General features: G+C 38.7%; 1 protein-coding gene across 11 annotated transcripts in view; it reads left to right on the forward strand.

Annotated features, from left to right (window-relative positions):
- ROBO2 (roundabout guidance receptor 2) overlaps window positions 1-22,339 on the forward strand; it is a 482,707-nt gene extending 460,368 nt beyond the window's left edge. For 5 of the 11 annotated variants that reach the window (XM_056328404.1, XM_056328405.1, XM_056328408.1 and 2 more), the window contains 4 exons: window positions 4,324-4,494; window positions 9,460-9,720; window positions 14,227-14,427; window positions 15,462-22,339. In XM_056328404.1, coding sequence (XP_056184379.1) covers window positions 4,324-4,494; window positions 9,460-9,720; window positions 14,227-14,427; window positions 15,462-15,463 — 635 coding nt within the window. In that variant the 3' untranslated portion in view covers window positions 15,464-22,339. The remainder of the gene's footprint in view (window positions 1-4,323; window positions 4,495-9,459; window positions 9,721-14,226; window positions 14,428-15,461) is intronic. The other 6 variants (XM_056328409.1, XM_056328413.1, XM_056328412.1 and 3 more) reach the window with 3 other exon arrangements.
- The last annotated feature ends 1,602 nt before the right edge of the window (window positions 22,340-23,941 follow it).

Raw genomic sequence — 23,941 nt, forward strand, 5'->3', positions numbered from 1 at the left:
CTCTTCTGTTGCATCTCTTCTTGCAAAAGTGTATTTTTCTGTGAAGGTTTTCTAAGCATGGGGTGAATTGGTGTGCTTTTATTGTTAATAATACAAACTGTTTAAAGTCCTTATTAATAGCTGATTTACAAAAATGTTTAATCCAATAAGTTAATATATTTTGGTAAAATTTAATTTTAATTATGCCAGCTGAATGTGCCAAGTTAAATCTAACAAAGGTAAAATGACTATTTGCTTTTGAAAACAGCCAATCTACTAAAATGAATTAATGAAAAGTAAACATAATTAAATAACAGAAAAGTAAATACAAGTTAGTAAACATACTTTTTAAAGCTCCGTATGTTTTATTTCTAGCAAAAATACAAGCAAAAATTATTTTTAAATATTCTGGGGGGAAACTAAAAGTATTTGCATTTGCTTAGTCTTATTAAAATAGCAAAAATAATTAATTATTTAAATCCACAAATCTAATAGCAAAGTATGACCTTGGGTCATATTTTTGTTATAGTATTTCAGCTGATTCCTGCCCACAGGTCCCATAATGTTCCTATAATTTCAGTTTTTTTACTGTTAGTCTGGTATGAAGTCTATCCTTCAGTAAAATGTGTGCATTTATGAGAGATGTCTCCACATGTTAGGGCTGAAAACCTCAGGCTTTCTGCATGCAATGACTTCATGGCAAACACTGCATTTTAGGAATGTTAGGAATGAAGAAAAGAATCAATGGCAAAGTCCTGTGTTGCCAAAAAACTACAGGGTGAACTGATACAGCTTTTTTCATATCACTGGGACTTTTGCCATTGATTTTGGTCAGACATAATCATCCTTAAAAGACAGTTATTTCACCATTAAAAGTAGTTATAACCCTCACTTTCTTCTTACACTAGTGGAAAGTTGGCTAAGTAAATCTGTCTCATCATTTGAAAAAAACAAAGCAAAACAAACCAAAACCTGATGTCGACCTTCACTGCTATGGGTGCATTTGGTCAAAATGTAATTTAAAATCTGCTGTTTTGCTTGAAGAATCTTCTAAGCAGTCTTGAATGAAGAGTGCAAATCCTTCCCAACTTTTTTTTGGTGTCGTTCTTGACCTCAGTACAAGCTAATGCGAAGATTCACCCAGACTTAATGTCAGCAGATCAGCCGTTGAGAAGTACAGTTTCCCACAAACACACACAATACAAAAGTAAATGGACACACAAACACATCAACACTTTTAATCTCAGTGTAGCTACGTAAACTGAAAGTAGAAGGAAAGAATGAGAGCCTTCTCGTCAGTTACATTTTCCTAGCTTAATTAGGTCACGAATGCTTTTAAACTGAGTACTTGCATGTAATTCCTCAGACTATTAGAGTTTGGGGTACAACAAAGTATCCAACAGTTGTGGTAGACATTTTTTTTATTATTACCTTCTTACTCTCTTATTTGATCCAGCAGGCAAAATGGAAAGAAAATAAACCCAACATGTCAGCAAACAGCCCTCCCCTCTTTTCCCCACAAAAACCTCAGTTAATGTAAATAACTCCCCATTGCTTACTGCAGTTTCATTACGCTATGGTACCTCCCAGGGTAGCGTGGATCAGTCACACATGCCTATCATGGACCTGCTACACCGCAGCAAACCTCGCATCCTGCAAAATGGTGTCTTGTAGTGGAGAAACAGCAGTATTATTTCTGTTCATTCCTCTGGAGGGAGTTTGAAGGTCCTGACTCTTTACTCCTTTGCAGTCTGGACAGTTATTTTCACCCGTTCAATATTCTCATCGATATAAAGTCCAACTTGATAGCCTCATGTGGGTATGTTTGATTACCAGGCATAAGAGGCGCTGGTAAAGCCAGATGCAAGGAATCTCCCCTGCCAGACACTTTGATTCTAGTTTTGAGAAACCATCGTGTGATTTGCCATGAAGTTCAGACAGTTTTCCTTTTTAACACCCTTGGGAAATTAAATCAAGAATTAGTGGATTCATCCTTGTCTCCGTTTACTCACACTAAATCTACTACAGAGTCTGACACTGCTCAGCAGCTCTTACTGGAAGGGCTGCATACAAATACAAGATGCTGTAATCGGTTATTAGGTGCATAGAAAAATGTGTTTTCGGAGCCTGCACATCTTTTGTGCTTGCCCCATGTCTGATTTAGGTCAGTGCTATTTATTTTCCCTCATTTTCATGGAGGGCTAAAAGAGAATGTTTGGCGTCTATTTCTTTTTCAAACCAACATTCTGAATGAATAATCACATTTCTTTAGTCAAGAGAATTAAGTGTGAAGAATCTTCATCCAGCACCCGCTGTTTGCACTTGCATGTTCTGTGTTTGTTTTTGCAAAACATCCGTGCAATGTGCTGTGAGCTAGGATGGAATTTCAGGCTCATATCTGAATTTCTTTGCATTATTGGTCTTCTTTCTGATTTCTAAATGAAATTTTAATTAATTTTTTTTTTTTGTGTTCATCTCCTGTCTCATCCTTATCTATGAAAAAAGAGCTTGATCACTTGTCCTTGGCTGCAGCTGTGCCAGCTATAGAGGTTAATGTTTCCAGCCTTCCCCCAAATGCTTATTACTGCTTTCTCCCAGCTCCAGAATTAACTGCTTGGGTGCACGTTCTGTAACCCATTTCAGTTAAAATGAGCCAGGCTAGCAAAGGCATACTTTTCATACTGTTTAAGTTCAATTAGGTTTATACTGATAGAGGAGAGTTAGGGAATGTCCCCATGAGAGGCTCAAATGCAGTAACCTCCAATAGCTGGCAGTGACATGCAGCTGGGAGACAAGCCTGCCTTACAGTGGTGTCCTCCTCAGGGTGCACATCAGTCATAGAATCAGAGTCATTTGAGTTGGAAAAGACCCTTAAGGTCACCCTGTTCAACTGTTAACCTAACTCTACCAAGTCTACCACTAAATGATGTCCCTAAGCGTCATGTCAGAAGGTAGAAGATCAGGCCTGAGACAGTCAGCAAATCTCTGAAGTCAAATACCGAGACATTATTCTAAAATGTATATATTAATGTGAAACACCCTGTTAGAGAGATTATGGCTACTTTTTTCACTTTGCCTTCTTTGAACCGAGACTATTTCAAATAATACAGTGGGTAGCATATTACTCATGTTTAGGTTTATCTAGATCGGGCCGTATGTGACAGCATCCTGGAATTAAGCACATCTTTTGAAAAGTTTTACTTGAAAACATAACTCACAGCAGGGCAGACCCTGGTCTAAGTTAACCAGATGATGAAAAACTTCTTACCAGCTTGGTGTCAGTTGAGAAAAATAAAAAGCAGCCATTTTGCCACTCTCCATCCACTTACGCCACCTGGGCCAACAGCAGCACTGAAAGAGCAGGAGTTTTGACTGGCTAATGCATTTTCTACTGCAGATAGGATTAAAACATGTAAGAATTTTAAGTACCAGTTCTAAATGAATTAAAATGTTAACATCCCCGAGATACTTGGCAAGAATGACATACAGGTGAAAAAAAAGAACGTAAAACATGATCTTTAATTTTCATCCATTTTTATTAAACACTAAGCCTAGTTAAGCTAACTGAATAAAAATATCAAAATAAGAGGAAGTGAATGTAGTAAATGGACTGTGCTCCTGCAGTTCCTGCATGATGCTCTTAATGATTTGCTCCACAGAACAGCATCAAAGACATTTTTTTAAGAGTAATTGTGTAGCTTGATTAGTGTGTGTGTGTGTGTATATAATCTGAGGAATAAATTCAGTCAGAATACATCTTTTTTAACATATAAAAATACTGAAAATTAACAGGAAAACTTTAGCATTCAAATATACCCCCATTTTTATTTCTTGAGAAAAGAGCCCTTAAGTATACAAAACTATACTGCTGCATAGCTTGCAAAATCAGTTATGTTTATCTCACTGGAGTTATTCCAGGTATAAAGTGCATATGGGAGCCCCTAAAATGAGAATCTGGCTTGGCAAACATGAAGGTGGAAGGCAGGAGGAGATAAATTTGATATGATTGCAGAACTGTTTTCCTTCCCTGCTCAAGGCTGAGGAGTTGTTATGACACATCTGTTCAGCACATAGAGCAGGTAGGAGTTACATGGCATACAGTAGTTTTATCACAACAGATGGAATGTTTTTAACTATAAAAGTTAAAGGCAAAAGAATGCCAAGTTTCCCACTTCGCTTGTTGTGGCGTGTCTTAAAGCAGTTGTCATCAGTGGGTACCTCAAGGGGACACTTGCTTGCCTCAGAGAATTAGTCCAGATTTAATGTTTTGGAACAGACATTGATAGAACAGCCCATTTCAAGGCAATAACATTTTTTCATCTGGTTTCTCTTTCTTTTTTTTAGGCAAAGCGTATCCTTCCTCTCAGAGACCTCGGCCGAGCAGTCCTTTTTCTACTGACAGCAACACCAGTGCCGCTGTCAATCAGAGTCAGAGGCCGAGGCCCACTAAAAAACACAAGGGAGGACGGTTGGACCAACCCTCCTTGCCTCATCGTAGGGAGGGAATAACAGATGGTAAGTGTTGTGGTGAATTCCCTGGTGGTAACCTGCAACCAGCAGGTGTGCAGAGTGGGAGAACACACGTTATGGTGAATCCTTTGTTTGGTGAAGTGAGGTCCCCAGGTCCCCACGTGAGCAGTATTGCAATGCTAGCAGTGGAGCTTAGCTAAGTGAACCTGCAAGGACCCTTTCTTTGTTTCAGCTCCAAACGTATTAGTATCTCTCAGGTTTCCTCAGACCTCAGTGTAAATCTTACCCAAAAATGACTGCATTGCACATGAGCTGACATTAAAAAAAAATGGCCTCTGGGTAATTTTACGTTTAATGAAAGTGGCTGCTGCCAGCGGTAGCAGTGTGGCATGGATTCCTAAGGAGAAGCGTAGAGCCAGTCTCACAATGCTCTGTTTGGTTTGTGCTGGTTTTGACAGCCACCCAACAGCTACAGCAACACATGCCACGCTTTTCTCATGATTCTGCCTCACGTCTTGTCCGTGCTGCTTCATTCCTGACATCCACTGACCTCAGTGACTTTGTTTCCTCTTTGACATCTCTGCTTCTCTCTGGCCGCTGCTTCCCATCTGGAAATTTGAAGCATGTCTGTTCTGCTCTTCTGACGCCTAAGATCAGCTCAGTCTTCCATTATCTTTGTCTGCCTCCTCTTGAGTTTGGCAAAACACACAATTGCTACCTGTTACTTTTTGAGGAGGACTGGGTAGGAAGGTGACTGGCTGGCTACCTCCCTCTCATTTCTTCTGATCTCCTCCCTGGCACCTGTAGGTGTTGAAATAATCAGAGGGGAGAAGCAGGCAAATGGAAAAACAGTATTATAGTGGAAATTACATGGAAAAACACCACTAAGGATATCCATAATAAAATGCAGATGGAGATGTGATCACTTTCCCCATGCTGAACTCTCTTTCAGTGTTCAATGCGGGTCAATTCTGAGATCTAGACTGTCCCACCTCTCTCAGTGGCTCTTCTAACACTATCTGGGCCATGGGACTGGGTGTGATGCTAGCGAGTCATCTCCTCATCTTAAGTACACCTTGACAAATCTTCCAGTATATGGGGAAAGTGTAAAAATGAAAAAAAAAAAAAAACCAAACAACCTTAAGATTTTAGTATAAATATCCTCCTTATTCCAGTAAAAATTACTTGAGAATTGTAGAATATCCTGAGTTGGAATGGACCCATAAGGATCATCAAGTCCAACTCCCTTCATTATCTTCTTTGGACAGGTAACATAATAGATTTGCTAGTATATTTAGTTTGATTTATTTATAATGTGCTATTTATTACTCTTTGTACGTATGTAAGATATATTTAGAGCTTGCAAGGTGGTCAGTGGCCACTAAAACCACCAGAGCCTCCTCTCAGTCATGTTATCATGTGTACAGATACAATTTTGCAGTATGCTCTGACATGTTTGTCACACCACAAAGGTTGAGAACAGATTCCAGAAGTGAAAGTCTTCACCAAAGGGGTTGTTGTTACATCTCACACTCTATGGCTCATCCTCACTACCCTATTTGGGGAAACAGCTAAAATTAGCTTAGACTCCACTTGTTAGACTCTACTCGTACAGATCTGAGTAGGTTTAAACATTAATGCCCTCCTCTTCTGGAGGCCTCCCTGCTACACAGATCCATTAAATAGATGTGTCTTTGCAAATAGTAACTGGAAATTGTGGGTATCACTTGCGGTGCTGGCAATACTCTTTCTGTGCATACGTTAATTTAACCCTTTTGCATGACATATACTGTCACCCTGAACTATGAGCCTCGTGGGCCACAAATTCTGTGTACATGGGAGTTTATAGTGCACTAGTATGGTGGGACCTTAATCCTTCTGCTTTTGAGTACTATTGCTATATAAATGTTTAACAATAATATGGGTACCAGAAAATTAATATCAATCCAGTTCAGGTCATGAGGCAGAGGGAATTGTGACTCCTTGGGGAGTGACTCCACTGTAAAAATCTGGTGATGTTTCAAATTAGTGAAAGAGATCGGATTTTAAGATTTATTTAAAAAGAGGAATATCCTATTGTCTTTTATTTATTCTTTATAAAATACCAGCCTTATTGGGGTTTCATATATTTGAGTCAGAATACCAGTGATATACAATTTCCTTCAACAGTCCACCTCTCAGACACAGGCAGTAACTGCAACAGCTTTTGGACACTGTTAGCTTAACATTTGTCTCTTATAAACCTAATTTAAGGGCTTACTATATGTTCCAAAAATCTACAGTGTCCTGGAGTAATAGAGGATCCTTTCCCATCCTGTCTTACCACAGGGACAAACAAACACAAATTGTACAGTTCTTCCACTTCAACGCTTACTGAATGTGAGTCATTAAAGTGTAACAGCAAGTCTGAGCCATAGCTAAATTTGCAAAACAACATTTGTCAATAAAGGAAGGTAAAGATTGCTGCTGTCACCTGTGTGTATGTAAACTAACTGAATTTAGGAATCTCTGGTATACAGAAATTAAAAATGGTAGCTGGATGTTTGGTGTGAAATATTGCAATGAACTTTATGAAGAGAGGCAATACCATTATGCTTACGCTGTGGTTAGAAAAAGCAAGTAGGAGAACCTGGGACTGATCAAGCAATTCTGAGCCCTAATCCATTTCAGCTCATCCACAGGTCTAAAACACCCAAAGAACTTTACAAACATGGTTTTTCATTTCACTACTATGCATAAGGCAATCATTATACCCATTTTGCAGATGGATAAGAGCAAGAATCAGGTTAATAGTAGATCAGTAGCATAAGTCTACAGTGGTTCCAGGAGTTGCAGCTAATCTAGAACATACAGTATGATTTAAGTACAGACTTTGTTTCCTTCTCAGTATCTTATTAATAACAACTACTAGATGGCAATTGCTGAAGAAGGGTACTGTATGTTAAGAAGTTTAATACTGCAATAATTTAAACTTTTTTTTTCTACACGACTACTTAAATTTTTTGTTTATATTGAATGGTAAATATTTTATCTTGCAAAATTGTGTTGTCAGATGTCATGTTATGACTGTTTATTAGATTCAGTGCACCTCCAGCAAGTGCTTATAAATCACAGCTTCAGTAATCTCTATTTCAGATTGCATAAGCAGATGCCAGTGTTGTGGTTCTGTACATTAACTGGTTATGATCGCAATAAAATCAATTATAAGAAATGCCATTTTGGAAGCCAACACTATAAAGCAATTTTAACACTGGCAAGCTCTATACCCTCCCGCTTCCACCTACAGTAACTCAAGTATAGTCATTGTCATGAAAGGTCACATCTATATTCATAACTAAAAATTTCTCAAATAAATTAGTGCTGAACATAAAGCATGCACCAGGCTCACTGACAGATTATTATAAGGCTGTTCTAGCCAGAAGGTAGATATCTTAATCTGGGGTATGGCACTTCAGCTGTGAACAAAGGTACAACAGCAACATCAGATGTAACTTCTTTCCCTTGTAGACACAAATTACCCACACATCCTCATTTATATGTAAGAGGTAATGTTGACTGGAATGACATCGCAGCAACTTTGGAAGCATTTCTGCCCTATATATGAGGTGTAAGTATCACCTCCAACAGCAAGGACACAAAAAAAGTCTGTGTAGCAATATATAAAGCCAAATTACAGACTTCAAAATAAATTCCCTCCAAAGGCCTCCTCACTGATTTATAAAATGAATTTCAGTTTCACTAGAGTTATAAACATCACACTTCCCTGCAGGCAAAGCAGAGGTTTTCCATGCCTGTTACTGAGCCAAGTTCAGTTCCTTGATAAACCTTCACAACACTGTAAGATACAAAACACAGGCAGGACAGACCCATACTTAGTGTAAACTAGCATAGGTTTAGTGAAGTTGGTTGGGCTGCACAGGTTTATTTGGGCTATGCATTGCCCAAAACCAGAGATACTAGCAGGTGTTCTACCTATAAAGTGCATATACGATGTGGGGAAGTTTTCATTAAAATAGTAAAGATTTTTCCCTTTCCTGAAGTTTGGTGGTTGTTTTTTTCTAATAATCTGAGTTTTTTTCTGAACTATTGTAAGTCCATCATATAGTTTACATTAAAATCTTAAATTTAGAATTATAGCTATCCAGATTTTCTAAATACCTTGGGTCAAGGGCTAATAAACAAAATGTACTTTTGTCTCCACAAATGTGACTAGAAGCTTGATCTTGACTTCTACAAACATCTTAGTAATCGACATGATAAGCTTGTTAAGGACGGAGTTGTTAGAGACCAGGCAAGCATCTTTCAGTATTCAGCTGAAATTGTATTTTGGTTGGTTGTATTTGCAAGACTGCTAAACTTAAGAGTGGCCATCCTCTTGTCTGCGAAGACTCTAGCTCTTGGCTGAGCTTTCAAATAGTATTTGAATAAAATGCTCACCCATAGTTTGGCGGTTCCATTTACACATGCATTTTTCGCAGATGTGTTGATGCTTTTTCGATGACAGTAGGTTTTCTGAACAATTTTTCCCAAACTTTTTTGTGGTATTTTATTCATTTTGATAAGTTGAATATTTAGAATTTGAATTTAAACCTCAAGCTAAAAGTGAAGCCAAAAAAATGGGGAGGATGAAGCAAGGCCAAATATGACGGGGTGAAACTGTCAACTAGCACAGATCAGTTTTTCATTGCCTTTCTTAATTGCTTGCCCTTACTGAACAAGCCAGCTGTAGTATACCCCACAGAAAATAAATCCCATGCTTTGAAATGTAAGTCAGGGCTCAGAGTCTATTGATTTTTATGGCAGCTGAAAAGAGCTAGCAACACGATAACCTGAATAAAAAACTAGCCGAAGGTAGAAACACATTTCTGATTAACATCAAATTTCCTCCTTTTGAAATCAGCAAATGAAGTGATTCATGCCATGTGCAAGGGACTTTTCTTTTCAGCATCAAATAGACCTTCTGTTTCAATTAAAAAATTAGTTCATCTAAATCTTATTCACGTTTTTTAGATCTTCCACCACCACCCGACCCGCCCCCTGGTCAGGGTTTAAGGCAGCAAATAGTCCCCGGCCAGCGCGGAGGCTCAGCAGAGAGGAAAGGAAGCTCTCTTGAGAGGCAGCATGCACCGAACGTAGATGAAACAAAGAGTTCCCTGGACCGGCAAGCTAGGACATCACTAGAGTGGCAGCGGCAAACCCAGGAGTGGATAAGCTCTACAGATCGCCAAGAGGATTTCAGGAAAGCCCAACACAAACAAGCCTTCGGATCAGGTGTGTGTGCGCTGCACCAGCCGAGGCAATGCAGACGGCTTCTTGACGCTTCTCAGCTAGGGGTTTCTGTACCTGGCAAGAGTCTAGGATCACCTCACGCCCCTCTGTGCCGGCACTGGTGAGGCTCAGGCTGGAAAATAAGAAAAGGCAAAGTGAAACGAGAGCTTGTGATCGAACTGTTTTCCCTCCTGCAACAATGAAATCTCATTAGCACCTGACTCGGTGCATTCATTACAGTGTTTTGGCAATTAATATTGTTGTCAAGCATAGCGGTGGAAAAAAAACGAACAGTTTCAGGCAGACAGGGGAGGAGAAACAAGATTTTAGAGTATTTTCAGTTTGATTTAATTATTTATACATATAGGGACATATTTTCTAGTTCTTTCAACTTGCTTCTAAATTGGCAGTGGTTGTTTTTGCATGCCTGCAACAGGGCTGATCCTTCTGAGTTACTGATGTTCCTTCCAGCGTATTTAAAAACACTGTCTTCTTCTTATTCAAGGCTATGACAAAGTAACATTCAGCTCTGAGGCCCAGCAACATGACAGCACAGGTTTTCACCTCTGTATAGGACCTGTTCACTGCTGAGTGCTGACTTTATCTCCTAAATGAATTTCAAGTCTGTAAAAATGTGTGCAGGAGGCGATGCAGAGCTGGAGCTGTAGTTCTACAATATTCAGAGATTCCTTCTCTCAGCCTGACCTGAAGTAAAAGCTACTGCTTCAGCTTTTACCCTTATACTAGGGTATTTTCTTTAACCCACTAATCACGTTATCCCAGTGCTGATTGGAGTGATACAGGAAGACAATTAAGAAGATTTAAAAAAAAAAAAAAAATTACTTGGTACGTGGAGCTTTTTGTAGGGCTACACTGTTTCTTCAAGTATGTATGTAGCTCCCACAGTAACACTTAGATATTCATATTATCCATCTCTTTCTTGATTCTGTTCTACTATTAATGCTCCTTGTTAATCTAGCACTAATACCAATGGCACTCTAAAAAAAGAAAGTAGTAGTATGCAGGCAAGCCTATCATGGGGGCAGGATTTACTGAATAAAGTCCTCCTAGGAAATATTGGTACCCATATTTAACATGTAAGTATTTTAAATACAATCCATATTTTGAAATATAACAATAACAGTACTGTTACCCCCCACAAATCTTTCAGCTGTATAAACAAGTGAGTGGTTGTTCGTGTTGTGAAATGATGATGTCAAGTTGCAGTTTAAAAATAGTGTGTGAAATTCATGCCACTTGGTGAAATGGCAATTTTAATTACAATGTGCAAGATGTACAAACACACAGAAAGTAGCCTGAATATATTTTATACATCTCATTTCTTTCAAGATTATTATTATTATTATTATTAAGGATGCTTCTCTGACCTGGTTAGCAAGAATTCCCTTCCTTTTCCTCTGCTTCGTAAGTGTACAAATAGAAGTTGTCAGTCACCCAGTGATAGAGAGGGTATGCAGTAGTAAAACTCCTGTCCTGCAGGACTTGCATTTATCTGCCCTTAAATAAAAAGAACTCGTTCTTCACACTTCCAGTGCCCTACGTAAGCATTGAGTTTAGGGCTGAAGTGACTGCAGCTATCTCTTTCTTGTCAAATTCAGGATGACCAGAGCAATTGCATATCCTTTATGAATGACAAAAGGTTCTTCTAGGAGATATTATGGTTTTACCCTGGTGGGTAATCTGGGAGGGATTCATAAAGTTTGTGCACAGGGTGGGCCACATCTTCGTATCTGTCTGTTTTCTTGCACTACAGCTTCTTGCATTACAGCTTTCTTGCTTTTCTTGCTATTCTTTTCTCTGGCGTATTGAAAAAAAGCTACTCTTGCGTGCGATGCTTTTTTGTGTTACTAAATTTTGGGGGGTTAATAATATTAATTGAACTTCTTCCCTTTTCCTTTATTAATGACAAAGATATCTGTAAATCTATCCTGTCCCAGTTTTCAATTGATTTCTAAAAGGAGTTATTAGCTATCAGCTTCCAGAAAATAGCTATTTTGCAGTTTACATGGCTTCATTCAGACATTAGCAAGCTGTGAGTGAAATTTTGAAAGCAAGACCTTTGGTTTGAAGTTGAATACAATAAAAATACCTAATTCTTGGAACTCTGTTTCCACTGGTGGCTTTCAGTATAAACACGATCACCAAGTTTCTGCCAATGGCTTAATTGTGGAACAACAATTGCAGAGCATCAAAGATGACATTCTCAGCTACCTCTTTAAAAAGCATGATTTCTAGATCAAGTTACAATAGTTTTGAAAATATGAAAAGCCGTTCGGTTATCTTATGGGGTATAGAAACATCATTACACACACTTATCCTGATTTCAGAGGGGCTAGAATTATATCTTCAAATTAAAGGCTCAGCATTTCAAAGAGAAAGGTGTCAGCAAAGCCTCCTCATATTCTTTGCAGGCCTGGGCCATGGGGTGCTTTTTTGAGTATTTAATGTATGTGAGCCCATTATAAGGACTTGAGAAAACTGCCTTTCATGTGCTAGAATGTTGTGAAAAACTTAGCCTTTATTTTATGTCACAATTGCTTATTTTATGTATTGTATTTATTTCTGAGGGCACAACAGATAATTTAATACACCATATGCTCTATAATGATAATGCACTTTATATTTATTCATGGTCTTTTTTTCTCAATATTTCATGGAACCCGAAGGAGGCCTTATCCTGAGCCCACAAACAAGAAAAACAAATCAATTGACCATATATGTCATCTTCAAACTCTTTTGCAATGCTAGTGACTTTTCTTTCCATCCTTGAAAAATGTATCCAGCTTTCTGCTAAACTGATTTATGCTGCTTGCTTTATTGCTGCCTTAATGCAAGCTGTTCCATATTTTAGCCAGCCTTTGGAAATCAGGTTTGCATCTGATTCTGTTGTTAGGGCTTGATATATAAAGAACACGTAACATAATTTAGGAGGCTATGGCTGTTAAATGCTGTTTCACCATGTCTTTTAAGCATTTCTTTATATTTCAGCAAGGACAACACACGGTCATAGCACAAAACACTGATAATGCCCTTATGTCCTGCAGCGCAAATATTCTGGTCCCTTGGGCAGGGCCAGAGGGAGATACTTTGGCAGAGAAAGAAGTCAGCTGCCTACCGCCTTCTGCAACAGATTTACCTTACAAACGGGTTCTGTTCCATAACAGATCACACGAGGAATTCCCGTCCTACTCACTTGTGGCAGCAGGCACAAAGAATGAAATCCTGGGTTTCTTCCACAAAGTTGTTCTCATTTAGCATCTTCCTAAGTTAATTGTGCCTCTGCAGCAGCCTTTGCAAAGGCTTCAATATTGAGAATTAAAGCATTTTTATCTCTTCCTTCTTTCCAACCGTCCCCACCTACTTTTCCTTCTGTGTTCCTGCCCTCTGTCAAAGTCTGCTTCTCCATATCAGGTTATTTAAGAGTGAAGACAATGAGAAAAGCGAAATAAAGAAACACCTTTCAGCCCAGATTCACTTAAAAAAAGAAAAAAAAAATGTAAGATTCAAGCAGGAGATATCCCACCGATTCCAGAAGGGGCAATTCCTCTGTTTGAGGTTGAGCATATATACTCATATTCTTTCTTCACTCAAAATATATTTAGCAAGGTCTCTTTCTTCAGCTTCTGAGACAACAAAAAATGGATCATACACAGCAAAGAAATAAAATAGTGCGTCTATTTCAGTGTTAAATCAGTGGTGCTGTTTTGCTTCTTAGGTCAGGATTATTACAACAGTATCTCCTGGCAACTCTAATCAAATGTGATATCTTGTTTTACTTCATGCTATATGAAGACATACGGTCCTATGCTTTATTGGTATTAATCCTGCTCTCGCAAGCAGTTCATTAATACAGGTCTTCACAGAGGAAGAAGCCAAGTGAGAAAAAAGCAAGCCTTTTGCTCATAATGGAATATGAAATAAGCTGCAGGAAGATTTACTCACCCCAAATATTACAACTACTAATACTATGTATAATATATTTTCCAATGTAATTCACAAGTTAAAAGAATCTTCAGAGTACTTTGCATTGTTAGAAATTACTGAGCAGCTGGAAGCTAATTAAATTAGCTGATATTGTAGTTCTTTATCTAAATTGATTGAGGTAACGTTACCATAATTTAAGTTACAGAAAGGGAAAAAGCACATTCATGTAGGCTTGAAGCAAAAATCTAATCATAGCTGCATTGTTTTGCAAATTGTGTGTGCATCTATTCTTATTAAAGTATCTATGATTCATGATCTATTCATAATGAATCTAGACTTTTTATAATTAATACAAACTAATTTATGAGTTTACATGAAAGCAAGATTAAACTCAAAATACACTGACTTGTGTATTTTCTTAGTAAAATTGCCTTGCTATAAAGCAAGACAAAAGACAGATATCTGAGGGCAGGAATGAATATGATGTCCGTATAAGTTTAGCTTGTTTATTTGTATTTATAGGAATATATTTGGTATTTATTTTGTTTTGTTTTGCTTTTCTAGAAGAGGCACTCGTACCATATAGTAAACCCAACTTCCCATCCCCTGGCGGCCACAGCTCTTCAGGAACAGCTTCTTCTAAAGGATCGACCGGACCTAGAAAAGGTGAAGTCTTGAGAGTAGGTCACCAACGCAATGCCAGTGACCTTCTTGATGTAGGCTATGTGGGATCAAACAGTCAAGGACAGTTTACTGGTGAATTATGTAAGTTTATCTCTAGCTACAGTTCAAACTCTCAAGTAGACAAAAAGAGATAAATTATAAATCTGTTGTGAAGAGAGGAGAAAGTTGAGTGTGATAGTCAGAATAAATTTTACCCAGATCTTTTTTGCCTTCTGAGGTATTTTGCCTGTGGCGACAAACAAATGTAGTTCTTCTGTTCTTTGATTTGGACCAGTTCAAATCTGCGTAAGCCATACCAACATTATCTGCATAGTACATCTTCCAGTCTGTAATGCTAGTGAAACACTGGGAAAATTGAAAAGAAATTCTAGTGATTTAGAATTTTCTTGGCAAAGTGTAGTGTGCTTGTCTTGGAAATGCCAGTGGCAGTTTTCTCAGAGGAGTGAATAAAAAAGGTGCTGAATTTGTTGGGCATGGTGGCAAGGTTGTGATGCCTTCTCCTTAAGTTTCTGTTGTTGATGAGTAGTATTCTGTTCTTTTTGACCTTAGTTGAAGCTCCTGTTTTTGACTGTGTAGCCCAGTTTTTCAGTTGTATACCCCAACTCTTTCCTCAGCTTTCCAGGCCAGGGGAATTGGTTTCCAAACTGTTTTCTACTATCACTCAATATCTGTTAAACCTTGTATAAAACCATCTCAATGCTGTGTACGTGATGGTGGTACCAGATGCCAAAGGTTTGACTATTGTTTGATGTAGTACACCAACATCCCAACCAACTTAGGCATGCTGCTATGTTTACTAGTAAAAGCGACGTAGCTGTTGGCACGTCTGCCTCCTGTTTGCTGCAGTCAAAGCCTCAGTACCTCCTGACACTTATTGCCCAGTAGCTTGTAAGAGAGCTAATGGTGATCCCCTAACCCGGAAATGTGCTGTCTTAGATATGGTGTTGGTAAGTGCTGAATTTTAGCATCCGTTGCTTTTCATCTTAGAAGCAATTAACTCTTTTCTCCCGACCTATTGAATATTCATCCTGTGATGCAGTGATATTGCCATAGGCTTTGTTTTGTGGGTTTTTTTCTCCTTATTACAACCTCTTTCTCTCTGTTTCTCTCTATAGAGTAGTTGAGAAGACACATTGCAAGCTGCTCTGATGGACCATCAGGTCTGAACTCATGGAAGTGATGACACTAAACAGTGCAATGAACATTTTCTTTATTTATGTACTATTAAAAGAACTGTAAATGCAATGTAAAGACACACAGCCACACATGTCCCACAGATACTTTACTTGTGTTCTTCTCTTTAATACACCATCCACCTTAAACTATTCCTTGTCAGGAGTATATAAAAAAGAAAGAAAAAAAAATAATCACCCTCCAGGATGAAAAGGATTTCCTTCTGTATATAATTTCTTTTGTTGCATTGCTATGCAAGCTCACCTTCTTTTTAGCTATGTTCATATTCATGTCTGTTTTTACTGGTCTGTTGTACTATATGTGAATTAATAGGCTGTGGTGCCATATATTAACTTTTAATTGTGTAACTTTTATGTTTAAAGTTTGCACTGCAATTTTATTTGGTGATAAGCACAAAACTCTACTCCTCATGACATGAAGAAAAAAGAGACCGAATGTGTGAAGAAGGTTTACATACTGTAAGCTACTTTGGATAATGCTGGATGTAAAGGAGTATGTTAGGTGGTTTTCCATTGGGGTGTAGAAATGAGAAAGTGACAGGCAAAACTGATGTCAGTAAAGACATTAGAGACAGAGTTAAATCTTTTAAAAGCAAGCAACAGAGTTGCTCTTCCTATTTAAGAAGGGGTCAGAAGTGTGAGATTAAGAGTGAATATGAAAATTAAAGGTAGCATGAGATGGCCTAGACCCTTTCACTAGAATGATGCCCTTAGTATCTGTTTTTAGCCATCCCATGCCATTAAGTAAAGAGGAAGAAAAACAAACCTTGCTACAAACAAAAGAACTTAAGGTGTTTCACTAAAGCTGTTTTTGTATTGCGGTTTTAGAAGATTTATTACCATTAATTTCTCCAACCCAAAATATAAGACAGAGATTTCCCAGGAGAAACAAACAATATAAACTCAAGGAATATCTAGTAACTAGTTAAGGATGCAATTTATTATTAAGAACTATTCAGGCTGCTTCCAAAAAATTGAAATGTCAGAGTATTTTATTTCATCTTTCCAATACATGTACAGTACAATAGAGGATAAAGCTGCACCACTGAAATTCATGACATTAATTGTTTTGATGCAGTCTAAACAAACCTTTGTGTTCTGTTACCTGAAGTCTACGAGAGCTGAAGTTGGAACCACTAAATTTGTAGTGAAATGTTTAGTGTTTGGAAGGAAAGCAATGGTCAAATTATTTTCGGCTTGCATTCAGTACATTTCTCGCAATAGAATACATCCGAGAAGTTGGATATAAGCAAAGAAAATCTTTGACCTGTGTTTTAGTGAGTGGCTTCAAACCCTATATGATGAGGAAATAACGCATGTTTATACACTTTTTGAATAAACCAGACTCTGTAAGTGGACATTAATGACAGCATCCTGTCTCTTCATTAATTTTCATGACTTTGTCCAAATCTTCTGTACCTCTCAAATTTCAGTGAGTAAATTGTCAAACTTTTCCTAGAATATTGTATGTGGATAGCCCACTCATTTGATGCTTAATTTAAATATTGCATCCTACAGCTTATTTCTGTTAGCTGTCTGACCATGAACACAAATTTCCATTTGAATACCCTTTTCATATAACCAGTCTATGTTGTTTTATATATTGCCTTGGAGCTCACCAGTTTTAAGAACACTTTTAGTAACGGCAGAATTTCAGAAAAGTAAATTACAATGCTAAATATGTGTTGCTTTTCATTTCATTAACCTGTTCCATGATAAGATAAAACACTACACCCATCAACTATAACTCAGCACTATTGAATATTAAAAACATGCTAGTTAACTTCCTTAAGGTCAAGACTGTTATTTAGCAGGTTGCAAACCAAAAAAGTTGAGGAAAAAAATGTGTGCATTTATTTCTATATGTGACCAATAAATATATGTAGTTTTCCTGCTTGTTAAACTATTATAGTTAAATCCATTACTTAAAAATGTGCAAAAATGTTCAAGCAAGATAAAGAAGACATCATATTTACATACATATGTTTCTGATTTTGGTATTATCATATGAAGAGAAGACTATTCAGTGTACAATTCAAATTTAATTCTCTGGAAAGTGTTTAACTCAGTCACTGGTAGATTTTTTTTTTTTCCCTTTTGAATTTGAAAGCTTGTGCTGAGCTTTGGTGGAACACCTTACTCACTATATTCTATTCAAAATTCAGTATCATTAGACATTGATAAAGCCATCTCAATTACTTTCAAATATGTGTTTTATCTCTTCCACTGGAAAGTAAATGTGTGTCAGTATTAAAGCTGTGCAGTACCATGATAGCCACTAACTTGTCCATCTGCTTCTGTACATTTTTGTTCATTAATAATTTGCTTACAATATTACATAAGGTGTTGTTGTGTATCGCAAAGTGTCTCCATTATCTTACAGGTGATGTCTCTTCTTTTTTTTTTTCTCTCTCTCTTTTCTATACAGTGTACTTCCAATGAACCACAGTACATATTTTTTAAAATGCCATTTAATTTACTATTTTAAGAGAAGTATTCTTCTTTTTTTTAAAAAAAATGGAAACATTTATTGTGAATAATGTGTTTAAAGAAAAGGGATGTTGTGGCAGCACTTAGAATTGTTTTTTAATTTGTTTTTTTAAAAAAAACCTGTTTATTGGCTACAGTTTGTTCACGAAAAAGTATGACCTCTTAATGTGTTTCATTGGTATTGTTAGTGCAGCAAAGTTTAATTGGCATAAAAAGTTGGTTAATAGTACTGTTGAAGTGTGTATTGTATATTTACTGGGGAAAAAATAAAACATATTCACATTTCAAATCTATGTTAAAAGACCTTGAGTAAGGAGTCAATATGTGAAAACCCAGACTGGGAAAATCAGGCAATAATAACATAGACTGCGCTATAATCATCACTGTCCACTTACAGGTAACAAGAAACATTTTGTACGCTGTTTTTTTAAGTAAGCTAAGAGTTCTCTTATACATAGGCCAGTGGTAAACATTGCCTGTCCATAGGGATTTCAGTTTAAGGTCCTGCCTCTACTGGGAATAGTTGTACCAATGCAATTACACTGCTACAGCTATTCTAGTGATGCATCCTCCATTGGTAGACATGCTATCTCAAGGTGCAGTAACAACTGCAAGTGCACAGCTGACTTTTGCTTCAAGCCCATAAAGTACTGGACATGTAAAACCTGTGTTCACTGGGTCTGAACCCTTGGACTTGGGGTTTTGTACTGGTGGAGCTACTGCCGACCCAGTACAGAATATCCTGAAAATGGATAGGTAGATGCTAGGTCAGTTTTCCTCAATCTTTGCCTTGAATATCAGCTCAATCTTAAATATGGGAGGGCTGAAGGACCGAATAATAAATTGTTACATGTGCTTCAGTGGTGTATTGCTGTATGGGCAGCCATTTCAGTGATGCAAACAAAAGCCATTTCTTTTTTGTTAATTATTATTTCTCAAGTCCTTATTCAAGTCAGTAAACCTTTTGAATAACTTTCGATTGTCACCTGAAATACAACAGAAACACCATTCCTTGGGAAAAGTACAAAAGAAAAGGAACAAGGAGCGTTTTAAGTATAGTGATGTAACTATGCACCAGTGTGAAAGGAAGACATGACTGTTTGAAATAATGATATACTGGTTTCTGCTTGCCTCAGCCTGTACGTTGCCAGCCAGGAGAAGAGGTGTGTACTAAGGCTGAGAAAGAGTCCTCACAACTGGCAGAGGAAAGGTAATTGGGTTTGAGGAGATTCTGGCAGGAACTTAAAAAACCCAATAAAAATAGAGGCAGCTCCTTTGGCTTTTCTACGATTTATGCAGTTTGGGGTTTTTATGATTAATGGCCATGTGGAAATTTAGCAGGGGCACTAGAAGGAAAAATCTGGCCTTCTTTTGTAAGGACTGGGGGGGACATTTTTTTTCTGAGGGGAGGCTTTTTTAATTTTGTTTTTATTTTTTTAACACATTTTGTGTTCCACCTGTCTGGAACACATTAGCTAACAATAAATTATTTTTGAAAGTCATGTGGGCAACAGACAATTCATTTAGGAGGTACATTCAGATAGCAGGAAAGATGGCAAAGAGTAATACTAAAACAAGGAACACATCCACTGCTTAGAATCAGCCAAGTCCACTACAGTTTCACATGTAATTCTGAACGGTTGATAATGCATGTAAGCTTCATTGCTTTGGTTTCCAGACCAAAACAAATTATCCAAAGCCCACAGAAGGCTTAGATCCTCAGGATGCTAAATCTGGTAGTTTATTTTAAATGTGTGGTTAATCCAAGTTGGTGAGAGTAGAGTGTGCTCAGGGTGCACAAGCCCCCAGCCCTGGCTGCTCGCACCCTGGCAGTCTCCAGCTGGGAAGCTCACGCGGTGTCAGGCTTAGCAGGTTTCAGTGGATCCCTCTGCTAGGCACCTTGTCGGGCATCGCATGTGTAGAAGCAGGGTGCTTCACTGAGGATGGAGTTTTTCATGGCAGGAAAGGTCTCTGATGAGTTAGGCATTGTGGTGGTTCACATTGGGACCACTTAGGCAGGCAGAGGTCACATTTTGGGACCACCCTCCCCAGTCCTTGTCTCGGTGCTGTCCTGCTGTGGTCTGTGCACTCAGTGCTGCTACTGTCCCCTGGATTTGGGGTGCCTGGCATGGCAGGGTGCGAGAAAAGAAGAGGTGCAGTGGTGTTGGGGGGCACGTAATGGTCTGCATGCATTGAGTGGCTGAATACATGCCCTATCAGTTAAGAGGAGACCAGGGGACACAGCAGAGCAGTGGTCCCTAACATCTGCTCTGCTGTTTCTAGTCCATTCCCTGCTCCTGTTTCAGACTGACTTGTTGCCCTGCCAGCTGCTCCTCTACCCAAAATAACAGGTATGACTTCAAGACATCTCATGGGACCAAGAGGAGATGTAGGGCCATGCCTACGTGCTGTGAATGTGGACTTCGGGATCTGGGGAGAGCTAGCTCTGAGCTCTAGCATTGGCGTGAGGACTAGGTTGCTCTCTAGCCTGCCTTTATTTGTGTAGCTACATCCAGGAAGACCCCAGCAGAAAACAAGTTCCTAGAGCGCATCTCAGCACTGCATCTCTTCTGGTATGTGATCCTCATTCAGTCTCTCATAGACCATCCTGAATTCGATGACAGCTTTTCACCACATCCTGAGGACTGAAACGGCTTGTGCTGACATTTAGGCAAGTGAGGTTGTTCCTCTCTGCAGCAGAATGGAAAAAAAAAAAAACCCCAAAACAAACAAACAAAAAAACACCAAAAAAGCAAACTTGTCACTTAAACACAAACCTTTTTATAACAATCCGCCACAATCATAGAAAACAAAACATTTCAGATGCACGTTTGAGGATTTTTTTTTCTTTTTCTTGGTATTTTGTGTTAGCTACCATTGAAATTATCAATTTATTTTTTCAGAGCTGCTACACTGTCCCTCCATGCTCCCCCCGCACTGTTCTCCAGCACTTATCTTTCAGCTGTAAAGAAGTTATGGTAAAGAATAATTACATGTGTACTTCCCATGTTATAACTTTAAACAACAAGGTGCACAGTTGCATTCAGTTCAATTGATCAAAGCCAGGTGGGGATGAAATGTTTCTGTTTCTTTTCTACAAAGGCCTGCTACTATTGGTGCTGATATTTGTTCCCCATTTATGCTGATCAGTGCATCTTTTGCCTTCAAGGATGCCATTAGTAATTCTCCTTTGTGTTCAAAAGCAGGAATCCATTGTGCAGCACTTGGAGAGCCACTCGGATGCAGGTAAAGAATATAACAGCTTGAGCAAGTGCTAATTAGAACCAATTAAACTTAATTGACCTCCTTTGGCAGTAAAATGCATAATAGAACTTGCTCTGTCCTTGCAGAATGGAGATGTCGCCTCTAAGCATAAGAGTGAAGCATGCTTTCGGTACCAGCCTGTAGTAATTATGTGGGTATAACAACCAGGAAGCGGCTTGCTCCAATTTGTTCTAATAACTGAGCTCTGCTGTATCAGGGCAGTGCAATAAAAGTGAGATTTCTGGTTGAGTCTATTTAAAAACCTAATTTTTACAGAGCAAATGGGCATCCCAAGATACCAATACTAATCTCTAGGAATGAGTTGGCAGAAAAATACAGAGTCCCTTTTGTAGGTAAGTAATGGTGTGAGCATAAAAAAAAAAAAAAAAGGAAAGAAAAAGAAAAAGGCAGTTACATGCCTGCAAGTTGGAAATGGCTCTGATGCTCAGAGGCTGTGTCTATCCCGAGTAGTGGGTGTAAGCCCTGGTGTGCCTGGGTTGATGCCTTGTCTGGGTGAGTGATCCGCCTACAGTTTAGCATGGCTCCCCACTGCACCTCGTAATGAGGTTGCCTCTTGCAGACTTCTGTTTCAAAAAGGGGGACTGGCATCCAGCCATCTGAGGTTTGCAGTCTCGTGGGACTACAGCACTACCTTGGGTACCAGTTTGGACAGAGGTATCCAGATAAAAGGAGAAAGAGCAGGGGAGAGAATGAAAGTTGTGAAATGTAAAATTGCACAAATTCGAAAGCATCAGTGGTGGGTGCTAAACTACACATCCCTGTGAAAAGCTGAAAAGCCATTCTTACTGGTAAAACAGAATTGATCCAGTTTCAATGACCATGTTTGCTGACTTTTTCCTTGCAGGAACTGAATGCGACTGATTTTGCTGCTAACTTGGCCTTACTATGAACAGCAATAAAGGTGTTAGTCAGGTGGGGACTTTGATGTGACCAATAACATCACTCTCCCTTCAGGGAATGTTCATGTGCTGGCTTGTTAATGAATTTCTTTCCTAATGAGTGTCATTAAAACCCCTTTGATTAGCTATTTGTGTGAATGCCCTTCCTTTTTCCTCTAAGCTGCTACTTGCACTAGTGGCAGCAGCATTTTGCCCTAGGCAGGAAGTACGCAGCTGTATTCCTTGCCTCAGGAATGCAAGTCTGAGGCAAACTGCAATAGGGAAAGGGGGGGAGGGGGAGGAAAAAAAAAAAAAAAGAAGACCACACGGATGAGTTGAAGTTGTTTTCTACACATGTACAACCTGAGCAGGCAACCAGCATTCAGATGAGAATGTCATTAGAGGAAATGAAGAGCAATAGGTGGTGATGGTGAAGCATATAACAATAATTTACATACACCTCAAGTGCCAACGGGCAAAGAAACAAATAAAGCTATAACCTGGGGAAAGGGAATGCCAGAGAATAAATGGAGCGCAACAAGCAAACAAAAAATGCCATGTCATAAAATGTAGCAAAAGGCCTGGAAAACAAAATTAAAAACAAAACAAGTCATTTCACATCCCAGGCCCCTTAATGAGGTATTGATGGCATAGAAATTGCCTACTCCAATGCCAGACAAAAGGAAGACTCTGAAACACAGAAACAATTAGGAAACAGATTTGGCTATCTAAGGTTTAATAGAAAGAGATGTGGCATAGCAGAGCACAATTAATCACCACTTGCCTGAAACACTTTCTTCTCCTGAGCTACTGCAGACCTGTGTCCCTCCCTCCCAATCTTAAAATGACAGGCACCCAATCCGGTTTGTGCTTAAAATAAATCTCACCCTGCTGTTTCCTCCCCAGTCCCCCAAATCTCCCAGTGAACGGCAGATTCTGATAAACAAACCTTTTCCATTTACTCGTGTCGCAGGATTCAACCAGCTTTAGCCTACCCACCCCCTTCTGCCTTCTCTTCTTTTTTCCCCATCAGGCATAAACTTCATCTACATATTTTCTACCTTGTTGTTAGGCATATAATGAGGCTTTTCTATTTTTGTCCTTCTTTGCCCAGAAAGCTGTCTTAGACATGTCACACTTAGAGATTTATACAAGTTCACTTTTATGTTTGATCTATGTGGACTATGAGGTTTAAGTTTAAACTAGGTCATTGGGTGCCTTTAGAGCATTTGTAAATTAAGGGAGAGCCATGGATGAGCCTTGATTTCAGTGTTTCAGCCCTGTATGCAGAGCCTGAGAAACCCAGGGTGAAGGATCACAGTTGCAGAAGGATTTGGGTTGTGGGTCACAACCCATGTCTGCTGTGCCATAAGTGATTCTCTGCGTCAATGTGCACATATTAATAATAGCAGCACAGGATTGTATCTTAAAACGTCTGAAATAGTAACTCTGAAGAGTGACAACCAGTGAGTAAATCTTGGGTCTGGTGAAATCTGCAGTAAAATTTTAGCTTTTTCTTTAATCAAGATGAACTATTAGTTTCCAGGGTAATGTCTAGCGTAGGAGCAGATTTTTGCCCATCAAAGGGACTGCCTTTCTGTTCTGTGTACCTTACAGCCCTAGGACATCCAGCATACTCTGATTTTCTGTACATGAATGTTTGTGTGTGTAAAAAACTGTTTCCAAACATGGGGTTTTGAGTCCCCTTCTATCATAGTCCATATGAGCTTTGGGATCTTTTGGGAGTTA

Source organism: Falco biarmicus, chromosome 2, assembly GCF_023638135.1.
Source record: "Falco biarmicus isolate bFalBia1 chromosome 2, bFalBia1.pri, whole genome shotgun sequence".
Taxonomy (NCBI): Eukaryota; Metazoa; Chordata; class Aves; order Falconiformes; family Falconidae; genus Falco; species Falco biarmicus.